General features: G+C 43.8%; 2 protein-coding genes across 2 annotated transcripts in view; one reads left to right on the forward strand and one right to left on the reverse strand.

Moving 5' to 3' along the window:
- The window catches only part of T265_11029 (hypothetical protein), a gene marked incomplete at both ends in the record, with an annotated part of 29,576 nt that overhangs the window by 4,225 nt on the left and 9,186 nt on the right, over positions 1 to 16,165 (reverse strand). The window contains one exon of the mRNA XM_009177570.1: positions 11,825 to 11,989. Coding sequence (XP_009175834.1) covers positions 11,825 to 11,989 — 165 coding nt within the window. The remainder of the gene's footprint in view (positions 1 to 11,824; positions 11,990 to 16,165) is intronic.
- T265_15321 (hypothetical protein) lies at positions 2,395 to 6,627 on the forward strand (the record flags this gene model as incomplete). Its single annotated transcript, XM_009177571.1, has 4 exons — positions 2,395 to 2,550; positions 4,249 to 4,329; positions 5,104 to 5,253; positions 6,457 to 6,627. Coding segments are annotated over 4 exons (558 nt in total), but the record flags the coding sequence as incomplete, so codon positions are not given.

The raw sequence follows: 16,165 nt of genomic DNA on the forward strand, positions 1-16,165 counted from the left end.
CATTGATTTTTCATAGTTTGACCTTGAAGATGCCAGGAGTTCGCTACACAACACATAAAAACAGCGTTTTCTGGGGGATATTGATATCCCCAGCATTTCCGTCAACCTTATGTTCTAGCTGAACCCAAATCGCACGAAATTGGCGCAATACACTTATTTGCAAATCACTTTGGTTTTCACGAGAGAATCAACTGTTAAGGCTTGTTTAAAAAAGTCTGAAACTTGACACCTTTCACAGTATAGGAGGTTTACTCGCTAGCACTCGCCGGAGGATAATGCTCGGATAAATTCCCTTTTGAAGTTCATGGGATCTTTGCATCCCGAGTTCATTCACAGATTCTAAGCACATTCGACCTATTAAAGTTACCGGTTCATCCGTCTACAAGACTCAGTATTTCCCCGACAGGTTTACGCAGGTTTTTTTGTCTGAAAGCTGGACAAGGAACGTAAAAATTCAATTTGGTATTATGGATCTAGGTGAGGTTACTTTTCAAATGGCATTTTTCCGACTTGTTCTTATCCAGACAACAAAAACATCTCTCATTTTCTCCTCGTCTATCAAATCGATCATGATTTCCGTTTTGGCATCAATGGGGGACCTCAAGCTCTCACGTGAATAACATTCAAAACCATAAAAAATTTCGGTTCCCTCATTTTTTCACATCATGTCGGTAGCAAGCCAAATCTTACGAACTGGTCGCCGGTCGCTCATCGTTCCCATCTTTCGTTAACTCTCACACAGTGGGAAATTGTGCCAAGTTGTATGTGCCACATTTGTATTACAAAGTGGATCCACTTGGGATAGTACTTATATTATCCAGGCTGCTTTCACTCCCAGAGCCCAAATTGAAACAAAACTGAGAGGTGAAGTCCCACACCACTGGTTGGTTATGAAATAACCCCCGATATGCCGATGAAACAACGCTGATGTGAGAAAGCTTGGAAGCATAGTTATTATTCACCTCGGCAGCATCGTACAACACATTCATTCACCGACAAGCTGGCGACGGGAGGTTAATTGCCAGAAGCATTGGGTAGGATCTGTTTAACAAAGTAGTGTGCTTTTGTGAGAGTACTTCGGTCTTGAGGGACACTGTTCAATGTTTTTGCGCTGAATGAAGGCCCACAACTTTGAAAACACCAGTCTTGCACTCCTGGTTGATCAGCTTTCTCGTATCTAGTAGAATTGAGCGGTCGGACGTCCCATTGCCCCTATCATCATTTCGGAAGCTGTTGTGGTTACACAGTTCTTTTGTTGTGGGTTGGGAGTCACAATGACAAAGCGTAATATGCCTCTGACCCACGGCATCACTCGAATGACACCACTAAAAGATCCATATGCGATTTTCAGGTGATTTCACAGTGGGTGAACATGCGTGTACGTTGTCCATCGATCAGAAAAGTAGCTTCTGTTAGTCAGATGATGCGTTTTTTTTAATGTTTGCGTCATCGACTGACTGCAACAGCACATACTTTCCTGCTGTAGTCTGTTTCATTTAGCTTCCTGTTAAACGCCCCTAAATCGCGATCGATAACTGAGTAGTCTTTATCTGCACAAGGGAGTCATGCAGTTAGATCTGTGTGACTGCACAGTGATGTCTGTTTCGATCGCCGCTAACGTTCTGTCTGTTAACGCTAGATAGGAAACAAATTTGAATGTCACCTCAGTGGGTGATGATGCGAACCGATCGATGAACGTGGCATAACTGTAGGGCGATTGGTTTCATTGCTATCTAAATTACAGTTCCTTCAGCTGGTTTTCAGATTGGCTTACGACCGGTTTCGTTCACCTCTGGGCTCATTACTCATTCGCAACTTTGTCAGTACCGCAAATATTTCAGTTGATTGGCGATGAAAATGTCTTGAGCTGAATCGGAGAGAACACTGAGAAAAAAACAGGTGGTCTTATTGTCGTTTCGCACTGTGTTTCTCTAAGCATTGGAGCCGGTTTTCTAGGTTGTGAAGACATCTGGTTCATGATGTCTGATTTTCTTCGGGTGGAGTGCTTTTTTCCCTAAAGTCTAGGTTAGTTTAATGCCAAATATTTGTGAGGTAGACAGCGCATAGCCTAGAACAAGCTAGCGAGTAGTCGGATTCGGTAGAACGTGTCACCCAGCTTGTCACTCATTCACATAGTTTCACGTATGTGTGACACACGAACAGTGGTTCGAATGTCACGCTCCCCCGACAGATGTCAGTCACCGTCTCAAACATCCGACTGCAACAGATGACAGAAGAAACGCCACTGATCCTTCAAATGGCCTTTCATCGTGCATGCAGACACGTATTGGCACAGCACTACTGAATTCCAGTGACAGGATGGAACCAGCATGGCCGGTATAGACTTGTCTCCACTACGTCTACTGAATTACCCTCTTCATACTTCGACTCCAGCGCTCAAGGTGTGTTAGCTGGCAGGCAAACGAACAACAAAGGTCAGGCACACAACAGACGGTGTCGAGAACTGGTGAACATCCACTCTCTCATCCCCCATCACTTGAGGGCGATATATTTCAAACGGCAACAGGGTCTAAATACCAGTTTGATACAGTAAAGTGTTGAACACACACACATATGGCGTTCTGTATTAATCAACACAGGGCAGTCTTCGTTAGGCTGGTGGTCAGTGGCACCATAGTTTCTGGTAACCTTGACCACGGCATTCCGAAAGTGGTGGGAGCCATGAAGTTTGAGCGACAAATGCACGTCCCATCAGAAAATGCACTTCGAATCGCTCGCAAACACACACACGGATCTGATAAGTTGGGTGTTGAACTCAGATTGAAAACACTCCACTACTCGGCTCAATGAATATGCGGTGCAGTTACTGAGTTTTCGCGTGTGCTGAATCATATTCCACTTGTGTTCCGTTCTGTGGGGCGAATAGACCGATACCAGCGTATTCATACCAGCTAAAAAGGAAATCATGAAGCACTGTGGAAAACTCTGTGATCCGGTGGGTACATTTGGGTACCATACAAAGTAGTGCTTTGGTGTCGAAGCGCCTGACAACTAGCGAATGAAGTAATACACTACCCGAAAATTCGGTCTGTCTAGAGACCTGAAGATAACACGGTATTAGCTCTAGAAGGATTTCAGTAGCAGAACTGAGAAAGAATAAATCTACTGAAGAAAAGATGATGAAATCATTGTATTTCCTTTTGGGAACAGTATGCTCTGCCCGAAATTCTCTCTCCAACCCGTGCCAGGTTCAGTAAAAGTACATGATTTAAAAGTAAACTGTCTCGTCGTAAAACAGTTGTCCTGAACAAGTCATTTGCTTATCAAAAACAGGCTGCAAATCAACGTAGAATCACATACTTTATTTGATGGGGCTAGCGATTACACACACTAGAAGTTGTCCAGAAAAAATGACTTTTGTGTTGCTTGTTTAAACTAGGTGACAAATTTAGGCCACCCACAGTCGGTAATCATCACTCAGGTGACAAAGTCAGGCTTCGAAGTGTTCCTGAGCACAACGTCAGCTCTGGGGGATTCGTCCGGGAATAGAAGGACATATGGCAACAGCTGAATGATAGGGAGCCAACTTGTCACAACTAAGATTGCTGACACCAATGAAGTCAAATCCCGAAAACGCCACCGCTGGTGACCTTTCGTTCTGATTGAGGCTGGTGAGAACGGCGTGGAACGGGGTGGTCACATGGCTCCGTGGCTAGCAGCTATAGGCAGTCGGTGGTCGACGTTCCATTAGATCCATGATTTATTCTCATTAACTATTAATTCTGACTGAGAGATCTGATAAGTGATGAATCGTCACCTGGTGACGTTCCGTCCTGCTTTGTTTCACAGCAGAAAGATTAGTGATGGAACGTTTGGAATCATATGCTACAGCTCAGAGAACAAGCCATACACAGAACACTAAGACTTCTGCAAAGAAACTAATGTCACTTCCTGTCTCTTCAGAGAGAAACAGGTACGAACACAGCCTCCTCACGTTCCTAATGAGGGTTTTAAGAAAAACATCATGGGTTTTAATAGTCCTAACAAGCCACAGTAATCAGGTGACCTGATTAAATACGGGTTCAATCAGAATCGGTCTTTGTGGAAAGCTAAACTGTCTTTGGAATACGCACAGAAACAGATTAACGGTTCGCAGTGTTAGTAATAAAAACAGTCCCACTTTACAGAACATACTCGTTTATAGAAGTACACTGATTGCAACAAAATTTGGTTTTGCGAGAGACCCACCTGGTACCCAGATGAATCTCTCGTTTGTGACGTGTCCAGGCCATTGAATGTAGTGCACCAGGCCGCCTCATGTTCCAGTTACTACGATATTCGAGATATCGCGATACATGTATAGACGTAGTGAACTACTCATAAAGTTGCTGAAACTTCTCCGACAGCCCACGACTGGTTCCTCCCTTTTTGGGGCTCATCAGATAGGCGCAGTACCCGAGTTTCCATCAACCATGCGTGATAGACAAAATACTGCGATACATCGAATTACCTTACCTACTGGAAAGTAAGACGGCCTTCGTGCAGCACATTCAATTAAAAAAACATCATGAAACAGAGATTCGGCTGGGAATTAATTGAGTTACCAGTAAGTACGTGAAGACTGGGCTGAATTGTCGAAGTATGATGTACGCGTTCCGAATGTTCCATTGAACGATTAGCGCGGAATGCCGCATGAAAAGAACTGGAGTACGTGAAGACTGGGCTGAATTGTCGAAGTATGATGTACGCGTTCCGAATGTTCCATTGAACGATTAGCGCGGAATGCATCCCGTAAAGAAACATTCACGATTCAAGACACAAAAGGCCAGATGCAATGGATAAAGTACGGCTGCAAGGGCGAATGCCAGCAACCTTAGACAGGAGACAAGTCAAAGCACTGAAGTGTGGGCTTGATTTTCACGGTTGAGAGCTCACTGGATGAATGAACGTATTGAAGCGCAGTATATGGCGGAAATGGTGTTCTCGGCCATCAAAGGTACCCACAGCTGACTGTAATTTCCCCATCAATGCTTCATCGAAAGGAAGATGAACCTACAAAGTGGTACGATTATAAGCAATATCACTAGAATACGAGAAAAAACTGTGGCTGGAATGCGTCATCTCCGCTGAGTGGTCTGCTAGATCATTCGAACTGAGTCCACTGGGTTTTTCACTTTGAGTCGTGTGAAACTTACAATTTGCAAATGCGTGCCTCAGAGCACACGGAATTTGAATATGAAAATAACGGAGGCACACCTTGACACCATTGAGTCATTTGACTCCGTTAGAAAAGTAACTGTTGAGTTGGAAAGTGTGTTGAAGTATCCACACGTAGATTTTAACCCCTTCTCCTAGACCGATATATTTCCGATATACACTTTCGATAAAATTGACCCGTTTTAGTGCCCTTGGTTAAACAGATCCGTAATTTTGTTAGTTATCGTCCATTTGAAAGCTGTAGAAAATTATAACATCAGTTTTTTTACTCTTTTCTCACTTTGACAACGAATAACAGCTGTCGATTCCCCAGATCAGTGAGCTGCTGCCCATTCGTTTCCATGAATTTCTCAAGATGCTACTTTTTTTTTACATGTTACTGACATTGTATCAGTAGCTTGTATATTTTAAGATTGTGATTTGACTGTCATATACCCACAGTCGGTCGCGCTGGGAAATTCGCACCCAGGTAGCCGACATGCTTGCGATTGCCTAAAAAACACATTTCGGAAGGTGACTAATCATACTACAGGGCTGTTCCGCCACACAAGTTTGTTCCAGTGTCCACCATTTACACAGTTTTTCAGTATTTCATTTACGTACCCAAAAATAAGTGGTCCGCTTAATGTCATTTAAAGTGGTTTGAGGTTAAAACAGTGCACGTTGAGTGCAGTCAGTCTGAGGCTCTGTGTCGATCCCACCGTCAGTTGTACTGATGAGTTCTGCCAGACATGGTAAAAATGGTCTAGTGTTATGCCGAATGCCAAATTTCGGGCGGACATATAACCTTGTAGCAGTAATATGACGGTTTTTTGAAATAAATATCGATTTTTTGATAATTCACCAAACTACACCATGGGAAAAACAAGAATAGTGACCGTGTAGGTTCTCTAAGGGAGAGACTAACTTCGAAAGGGTGAAATTCAAGAGGCAGAAGCTGAATAGCCTAGGGGAAGAAGTCGCAACTGGGCAAACGAGGGAGAAATATCTGAAGAACCGAAACATTTACTTGGGGTGCCCTTTTGCCGTCAACAAGCATTCTGTATCATCGAAACTGATTACGTCACATAAACTTATCTTATTCTGATTGTCGGAGTGTGTCCAGGTAGTAGATACATTACAAGGTCATGGGGGTTCGGGTGACAGGAGCTGACGAACACCACAGAAGCTTATCACAACTGCACAGTCGCGACCTACTCTCCTGAATGTCTCAAGTAATCATGCTGAAGTCACTCACAGGACCTGAGTTTTTATTAAGCACTCCAGCAGGCTTCGTAGATTGATCGCATATTTGTGCAAACAGCCTCAACTACGTGGACTGACGATAACCATACCACTTACCCAGATTTTCAGCAAACCATTCATACTACTCATACCTGGAATCAAGTAGAATTTATGGACGATACAAATGATGTCCTGGAGTGGTCTGCCTTCTGCTCATCATGCTAAAACACATCAATGTTTTTAACAGAACACAAGTGTTTTCATTCGCCTTGACGTTTTAGGAATAACATGTGCACATGAGCTCAAAAGTATGCTGTGTGCCTTTTTCATCATCATTCGTCGAGGTATGTCGATTATCCATGAGGTGATCAGTATTCAGCTTCTGTGACGTTTTTGGGTTGCATGCGCAGGTGGTCACAAGAGTGGTAGGATGATAGGATAGCGTCATTATGATTGAGCAGGTTTTCTCAACATCAAATCACGAGGCACATGGTTCTGGGTAAGCCAACATGCCGCGAATTAGCGAGCAGCTGACTGGAGCATGTAGACGGTTTGGTCTGCTCAAATAAGTAAGTGGTTTTCATCTTCCGAGGGTGACTTTAGATGCAAAGCTCTATAAAATGGTGGAAATTTCTCCTATCGGATAACCGAAGCACAGTGATAACAAATGTGGTGCCCCCTCTTAAAACGCTTCCCCTTCAGGAGGGACATATCCTCTCAAGTAAGACCATATCACTCCGGTCCCATGAGAGATTGTTCGGCAACTTTCAACAAAGATCACTGTAGAAGTCCTTGAGAAACGCTCCCTCCCAAGAAAGATCAAAATACACTATTCCTGTTTCGTATTCCCTCCATTAACACACCAAGAAAACACGCAAGTAACCGCAGTTTACAGGTGTTATTCCAACGGAGTCAGACTATTCAAACATGCCTTTCAGCTGTCCAAACCTGAAATGCTGCAGTATTCCCACGACAAAGCGTTATTTTTTGAGTCACTTCTACCCAGCGGGAAGCATGATAGCTCTCACAGTCATCTGAAGTTAACAAGATATATCATAGTACCTGGTGGAATGTAAAAATCTGACAAGCTAATTATCATCGAAAAGTCAAACTTAGCGCGAGACAAGCAGAAATTTCCGAAGGTCACCCACGGCTTTTCTGACCTTGGTTCTTAATCTTTTTAGCTCGTCATCACTTAGAGCACGGGGAAGGCACCATCGCCCCCAAAAGTTAGATATAACATCTGGTAAAAGTAGGGACAATGGTTGAAAAACATTTTAAAAGCATAGTGATGTAAATGATCACACATAAGAGGGTTTTCTTCGAACAGAAATAACTTCTTTGGAGGAAAATGTCGGTAGCTCAGGTAGCGAAGATGGTCGTTGGCTTGTTTTCTGAGCTGGGCAATTTGATTGCAAACGTTTCATCACCAAGCGAGGTGGTGCGGAGCGGTGGGTTAGTGGTTGTTACGCACCGCCACGCTTCCCAAAAAAACGCACTGAAGATGTCATCTCGATTGGTGATGAAATGTTTGCATTCAAGTTGCCCAGCTCAGCGAACAAGCCAACTAACAGAAATAACTTTCCTGAACATAACACTAACCCCAGTAGGACGGGATGTGTTATGCGATCCCTACGAAGGACGATCATCCTCTCGAGAACTTCACCGCATACACTCGGTGATACTGGTCGTTTGGAGATAGCCTAAAGTCACTCTTCCTACATTCCACATATTGTCGTTGATGTAGTTTGACCCTGCTGTTATGCTAGCACCCTTTGCAGCGATTTCAAACCAAGGGTTTTTAATTTTAGATATTTTAAAGTGTCAAAGCACACTTTATTGCTCACTCGGTGGGAGGGGGATCCGACTACACTTCAGCAGAAGTGCTTGGCCATCTACTATGGTAATACGAGACTCATCTGAACACCTTTCTTCATCGGACACGGCAGATAACGAACCTTGAACTCACTCTGCAACAAGTACGCGGTCATTACAGCTGACCTTGAACTTACTGCTGAAATGGTTCACTGTACAGCCAAAGCGGTCCTATAGAAGCCCACTCTATACATAGAGATTGGCGTAAATTAGCCAGAGGCGTGCATCGACGGTTTAGTTGCAAATCAAAGTGTGAATTATTAGCACTGAACAGGCTTACACCACCTGAGTTTGGTGACACGTGCTTAGGACCTACGATGTACAGCTCCAACGCAGCAGACAAATATGCATGTGAACACTGTCTCATACGATAATGCAGTGAGGCCTAGAGTGAAGTTGTGAGGATGACAACTCAAATCGGAATTTCGGTAGGGCTGTCAGTTAATCGCAAGTATACAAGAAGCCACTTTCATCTAAGTAAGGAAACTATGCAGTTCCGCTCAACTTCAACCAGAGAACACGTGCATATATCTCATTTTTAGAAACAGCGCGTAGATTGGACAACAAAATGGCGATCGTCTGACATCCGATGGGACCGAACCCGGGTGAAGGAGACCGTAGCTAGTGACCTCTTTTCGCTCTACAGAGGTGTGATATTGCAGAACTCACGAGGTAAAATGAGGGCAGCGCAGTGGTCCGAAAGATGTTATGATTAGAAAAGAAGGCACACACTGCACTCTCGGCTTACTGCTGGAGTCCCCCACTCACGACTTCTGGACCGGATACGACAGTGGAAGTTGAATCTCAGGTCCGATACTACTGAAATTCGTAGCTGAAATGATTCGTTCCATCGTATACGAAATATGGGATATCTTACTGTGATTTTCCAGGCCTACGCTTAATATTTTCCACTCACCTTTTTAAGGATATTAGAAACTATCGATTGTGTCCCATACTACTGAAGAGCTGAGAGTAGCTTCATTTTAGGAAGAAAGGGATTTTGGAGACCACTTTAATACCAATTGATGCTGGGTAATTAAAATGTTTAGGAGAAATGATGACTTTCTATGGATGACGCTCCAACCAAATAAGTTTTATTTGCACTCTCGCAAGGGAATTTCGGAGAACTAGAAAAAGTGCGCCATTTCCCTTCCCATTCAAGTAATTCATGATAGATTGGAGAAAGTTGGAAATTCTCAATTGATTTTCCTGCCCACAAGTAAAGTTAATCTGTGCCGAGAGGCGGGAAAGCGCCGTACAGCGGTTTCATCCTGGTTGAGAATCATTAGCACTGTGCACATCCCAAATCTCCAGGACAGATCGACCCAGCGATCGACAATGTGACCAACTTTCATTTCATCCTCACCCTTTGGTTCTCAGCCATCGGATACACATCACTTGGTCACATATCGATTGGCCCTTCAAGCGAAGGCTATTCAAACGGGTGGTTCATTCTTTTGTCTTCTACTTATAGAATGTGGATGGTATGCGAAGATCTGAAATTCTTCATTAGGCTTTCTTTCTATAAACTACAGAAGGGGCTTCCAGCCGACACCAAGCAGGGGTACTATTCGACTCAAAAAAGTTTAGAAAAACAGTCGATGATTTGGTTACTGGGCGTGGTGAAGCGTTCACGCCAGCTTTCTTATGCCAGTTACCCAAGTTATAATGCTGACAGAATTTTAACGCAAGCCGAGAACCAGTCGGTATGTGCTTCAAACGGTTATTTATGGGAGAACCCACGCTTGACTGTGAGCACATGTCAGCCCAAGATTCCTCGAGAAAAATACACGAGACTTCAGCATTTTTCGTCTTCCACAGTAACAGGAGTGGGGTCTCGGAAAATTAAAAGAATGACGCAGTCATAACGACCAGATTTGCAATCAAATAGCATTTTCATAAAGGAAACAACTCACAAGGTTGTTGAAAACTCTTCGACAGCCCACGACCGGTTTCGCCCTTCCACTTCGGGCTCATCAGGTAGGCGCAGTCTCCGAGTTTCCGTCAACCTTATGATCTACTTGAATCCAAATTGCACTGTTTTCGAGAGATACACTCATTTGCAAACCAATTTCGTTTTCACAAGAGACTCAGCCGAATCTCCCGTTTATGATGTGCTGCACACAGGCCGCCTCATGATTCAGTTGGCATGATATTCGAGATACAGCAGTATATTTTCACAAAGGAAATTACTCACAAGTTTGATGAAAACTCTTCCACAGCCCACGACCTGTTTCGCCTTTCTTGGGGCTCCTCAGGTAGGGGCAGTCCACGAGAAGAATATCATAAACGAGAGATTCAGTTGAGACTCTCGTGAAAACCAAATTGATTTGCAAATGAGTGCATTTCCCGAAAATCAAATAACATGTTCAGGAAAGGAAATCCCTAGTAATTTTACATATTGTTTTGTCAGCAAATTTTTCAGACAAACAGATTTGGCGAAATTCGCCTAGCACAAGGGTGAATTGAGGCTAACGGACACACCAAGTGAATCTCAGATGGGTCGGTTAGAGTTGGCCACAAATGAGAGATTCAGGCGGAATTCAGTTCAATCTCTTTTCGAGAACCTACCAAATGACCGTGATTTGTCAATTGCTTAAGATCTGGTGTTTCAGAATAACAAGATTTCGACGAAAAATCGGAGACTGTGCTGACCTAATGAATTTGATTAGCCTCACGGTGGGTGGGACGGACGAAGCCGGCTGCAGGCTTCCGAGCAATAACCCCACAAGCACTGTGTTTCGACAATCAGAACAAAGTTGCCTGTAGTATAATAGCTGTGCTTGAAACAGCGGAAACTCAAGAAACATGTGAGATCCACATAGCAGACTTGGTTAAGTGGTGGCCGTTTGGAGCAGTTGGGACTTCCACCATCCAGTCCTACATCTCGAGGCGGAACGCCAATCTTGGTCACCTAACTGATCAGTGAGTTTGCTTCATTGAAATGTTCCTTTTATGATGACGAGCCAATGGAGAAATGTACTGGATGGGTTTGTAACCAGAGTATCAGGTTACGAAACGTGAAACCATAATTTTTTCAAAATCCTAATCCGGTCCGCGATGCCCGTGTGTTAAAATGTCGGGTAACCAAACTATCCGAATACCATACCATACTATAATACTACTATACTATCCGAATGCCAAGGCAGCATAGCAGTTTGAGAAAGCCAAGAATGTGATACAGCTGGAATATGAAAGATGATCGGTTTGATTTCAATACTCGTTCTTCTTCAAGAGTGACGCAAAGTGAAGTCACGTGACCATCAATAACTCATCTGAATGCTCCCGTTACGTCACTTTATATTTGTGTGATCAACTCCTTGTTTAGCTGGGTTCCTGAGTAGTGTTTTCTGCATGACGGAGTACTTTCGAGCATTCAAGTGTGGATTCTGATTTGGATTGCTAGAGGTCAGCGGGCTGTTGCTGTTGATCGTTCCTACTCAGTATTTGGGACTTCTACGAATGACGATGCTGAGTCCCAGTGAGTCTAACAAGGCGCTAATTCGGTAGGGGTTTGAACTAGTTTGTAGCATAGAATCGAACATACGCGGTAAAAGCTTGTCCCAGGCCTTGATGGCTCTTCTGGAAGGAGTTTCGGAATGGAGCATATTCACAGAGGAATGTGTAACGACCGTTTCGAATTCTTCAGCAACGAGCACCAAGGTTAGCGACCAAACCGGCAAAACTCCGAACGAATGGCTTCGCAAATATGCTATACTATAAAAATGAAAGTAGTTACACGGAATACAAAATTACAGATCTCAACGGTCTTCGACAAACGGTGAGGTACTCCAAAAGGCAAGCGAAGGCGATATGGATCAACAGCTTACACGTGATCGAAAGCCGCCCGCAAATTCATGCATTAAAGCAAATTTACAGTTAACCAAGGTTTTGGTACAAAAATAGCATAACCGTAGCGGTAAAAACAATTTGCGCGGTAAGGAAAACGGAAAATATAAATGTCCTGTGAAACTAAAGATAGGAATCAACTACACCAGTCTAAAAAGGGGCGGTTCATTTGAATTGTTCACCGGGAAGGCAGTCATTCAAGATGGGAGGCAATTCTAAATATATACGAAGCTGCAACAATATGCTTCTGAGTTAAAGTCCAGATGCTGTCTAAATCTGAGTCCTGTGAATGTAGTTGGTTGAATAAAAGCTAAAAGCAACACACTACGTACGCCATTTTGATAGATTCCCGACTAATACCATATGAAATCACAGTGAGCATAAATAAAGCTCCATTGTGTGTGTGTGGGTGGGATTTTGTATGCATTTTCATTGGTGGAAAAATACCATGGCTTAGAAAGCAATTATCAAGAGTTGCATGCCCACTCGTCAGTGGATTTCATACCCTTGTGGTATATGCGGGATAAGGAGCTGCTTCATTCTAAATCGTCATCCACGTTCGATAAAAGCAGTTCAACGCACATCTCGTAAGACTTTTGATTATCCATTGAAGTGGACACCAAGGGACAGGCATCCTGATGACTCCGCGGATCAGAAATAATAAAGGAAAATTTTTATCCTCAGCCGGTGGGTCGCACATTGTCAGCCATGATCGCAATGGTGCAGTCAAAGTAGAAGAATAACTAATGGCATTTGTGTGTACCAAGGACTCCACGGAAATGGGACAGTCGAGCTAATAGCGGACATTATCCGACACACGCGTGCCAAGTATCCAAAAGCAGCGTTCATTGGAAACAGAGAAAAACGGTTATTACGTCTTTCTAACTTGAATGATACATACCAAATAGAAACAAGACTGCTGTGGCGTCTGGTACCTTTATTTTACTTCCATTATAACATTACGTATTTCATCAATTGCATAATCGTTTTTTGTTTGAATATAAAAAACTACAAAAACGCGCACTTGTACAATTTCACAGAATACAAGCGTGGTCACGTGCTTCGACTCACTCTCCTGATTTCGCTCACGCTTTAGCGGTCATTCGCGAGTCTCATGTACTAACTCTGGTATCAAAACATTTCAAACATCTTCGGGATCTATTATGTGTGGAAACTGTTCAGAAGAAGACCTCTGGACCAACGCAATTGGATTATTGTTTATTCGCTGACCTAGACCAACGACGAACTGTTTTAAAGAGAACAATCGTTAGTGAGTCTGTTCCATCTGACCCCTTTATTTTTGTATACCCAACCTAGCGTAATTAGTTTTATTTCTTTGTAACACACTCCTAAAACTAACTTATTGGGTAGCCGGACCACTACACTAGACCGTTGAAATTCAAAGATGGCGGGCAAATACACAACAGGGGAGCCGAAACTAAGGTGTCCCTCCTGGCACAGGATAAGAAACTGGAAACAGCCGAAAATGAGAGATTAGCAAAAGGATCTGAAGAACCAGCAGTGCTACACTGATTCAAATTTAACTAAAACTGTAAACCGTTATTGAGGCTACGTGGCCTTGGATAGCTGGCTTCATGGTCAGAGATAATGAGGTGGCGAAATTCGTAAAGCGGATATATGATGGCTTGAATATCGGAATCATGGGGTGTGGTAAAACTGTATGGACTCATTGATCATGCTGTTGGAGCGGAGTCAAGCGTCAAATTTATCTGGGATAACTTATTTCTAAAATGACTTACTTCAGATACACAGGATGGAGCGCGAACAGTGAAGGAAACGATTTACTTTGTGAGAAAAACAAAACGAAAGTCTATCGAGATGGCTAGATCCAAACAAAGGGTTCAGTAGATTAGAACAAACCCATTACAGAGACGGCTGGGACCAGATAGACAATTTGTTGGCAGTTGCAGGTAAAGGAACAAGTGGCCGACAGGACACAGTCAGGAGCAGGTAGGGAATAGTTTCTGGTGTGCATTAGATTATGCATTTCAGTGCGGTTATATCATTCCACTGACATACCTTGGCTTCTAGAAAACTTCCCAATCGATGTCATGGTTGAGGTGATCGGACTGGGGGTGTATAATTCTGTAGGCACCGGGATTTTGAGTCGGCCGAGGGGACCCAGGTAGGTAGGGGACGCAGGTAGAACAAATTCGACAGGAGGTCATGGTTAGTTTCGGCCCAGCTAGAGATAACAGTAGTGTTTATTCCCAACTAGTGTGTAGCATACCATCAAGCATGAACATACTGTTGCGGTCAGAACGAAAGCATGACTGACGAGCTTTTTAGGTACAGAGGATTGCGCAGAAGAGACAGTGTCATATACAGTGGGCATTATCCGATGTAGACGGTAGATGTAAAGCGCAGACCATCCGAAGTTGGTGTCGACCCTACGTGGCGTTCAAAGCAGGAAGATCAAAGCTTGGAAATAGGAGAGAATGGAATAAGATCAGCAAGGTCTGGTGAGTCTGAGGAGATATCAAGTGGCGAAGAGTCCAGTATTAGAAAGAATAATGACTCAGTTTATAACAGTTAGAGTGAAGACAACAAGTGGCTAAATTGGACAGGACTGAGGTCGATTTATGGTCAGTAGCTCAGCAATACAGGCTATTTCAGCACAAGAATCACAGAACAAATTATGCGGGGAATCGATGTGATACAGAGCATCAAACACATTGGAACTGATTAAAAAAGAACTTTTCGAATAATGGACAAGGACTGGTCTAACCGAAGGTCGCCACATGAACTGAACAGTACCATAGTTTAGGGGGAGAATAAAGGCATGACTATAGGCCACCAGGCCCGAATGTGCGCCATCAGCTTCACTCAAGCAGTGGTGCGTGGCGAAAGAGCCCATAGGCGCTACTTTCGAATGCTAGCGTTTAAGGACTAGAAATGTCGTTATACTTTATTCTGTTTGTAGTTGACCACTCTCGAGTGCAGCGGGAGAGCGTGTGTCGTATATTTGACGAATTGGACTTGGTGAGGTGCAGCCCCGCCTAAGACAAGTGTGACAATAGCCTTGTAAATGCAAGTGAGCCATGGGTGTCGCAGAGTATCTTCAGGCTACCTTGCACATTTTTACCGGACGAGAGGACAGTTTTCTTTCACCTGCAGGTCATAGCCTTGCCAGACAAACAAAACAACCGAGACAAGTCTAACCTAACATCTACAAACGGGCAACGACGGTTCCCGGACCAGGTTCAGAACCATCGGCAATGAGCAAAGCACCCGCGCTACTGGAGAGGTGGCAGTGCAGGAGCGCACCAACGCAACAAGACGACCTCTTATAGAGGATGTACCCGACCATCACACAGTGTTCATGCGTCGTGCATGCTACCAGATCTGTAAGGTAAGGTGGTAAGTCAGCAAGTGATCATAACTGCGGCTTGTACTCCAGTTGCAGGATATTTTTCTGGTTGGGAGAAAGGCCGGGCCAGTAAACAGCAAATAGCTGGTAGAAAAGGCGGGTAATAGAAAAGGCAAAGAAATGGCAGCCAACATCAGGGTACTGAGAATAGTGTAGGATGTTTAGAGAGTGCGCACTATGGCTAAGCGATAACAGGGCGTTCTTGTAAGCTACCATATGTAACAGACGCAACCAAATGTTGTGTATGAGCCTAGTCAGTTGTGAGGCCGAGCACTAATTTCATCCATCGCACATCATCGGACGGACTATTTTTAGGGGCATATAGTGCGTTCTAGGAATAAGAAACTCTGACTTCGGTTTGGTGAACCAGGAACAGATTGTGGCGTAGCTTGGTACGAACCGAAGAGCACACTAAGGGATTGCTAGAGTGTATGGTTTTCTCGTAGCCTGGTTTTCTCCATCTTGGTTCTCCATCTCGTGGTTTTCTACAGCTTGTGTCCAATCGAAGGCATACCCGATGGTTACGGAACCTGTGGAACTGCTGCGCAGCGTTCGTCTACAAATGCGTAGTAGCCAGGGAACATCCACGAAAGTTCAAGGAGACGCGTAAAGATGTTCAGTTTTTTTAAATAAGGTGCCATGAGGTGT

Source organism: Opisthorchis viverrini (assembly GCF_000715545.1).
Source record: "Opisthorchis viverrini unplaced genomic scaffold opera_v5_439, whole genome shotgun sequence".
Taxonomy (NCBI): domain Eukaryota; kingdom Metazoa; phylum Platyhelminthes; class Trematoda; order Opisthorchiida; family Opisthorchiidae; genus Opisthorchis; species Opisthorchis viverrini.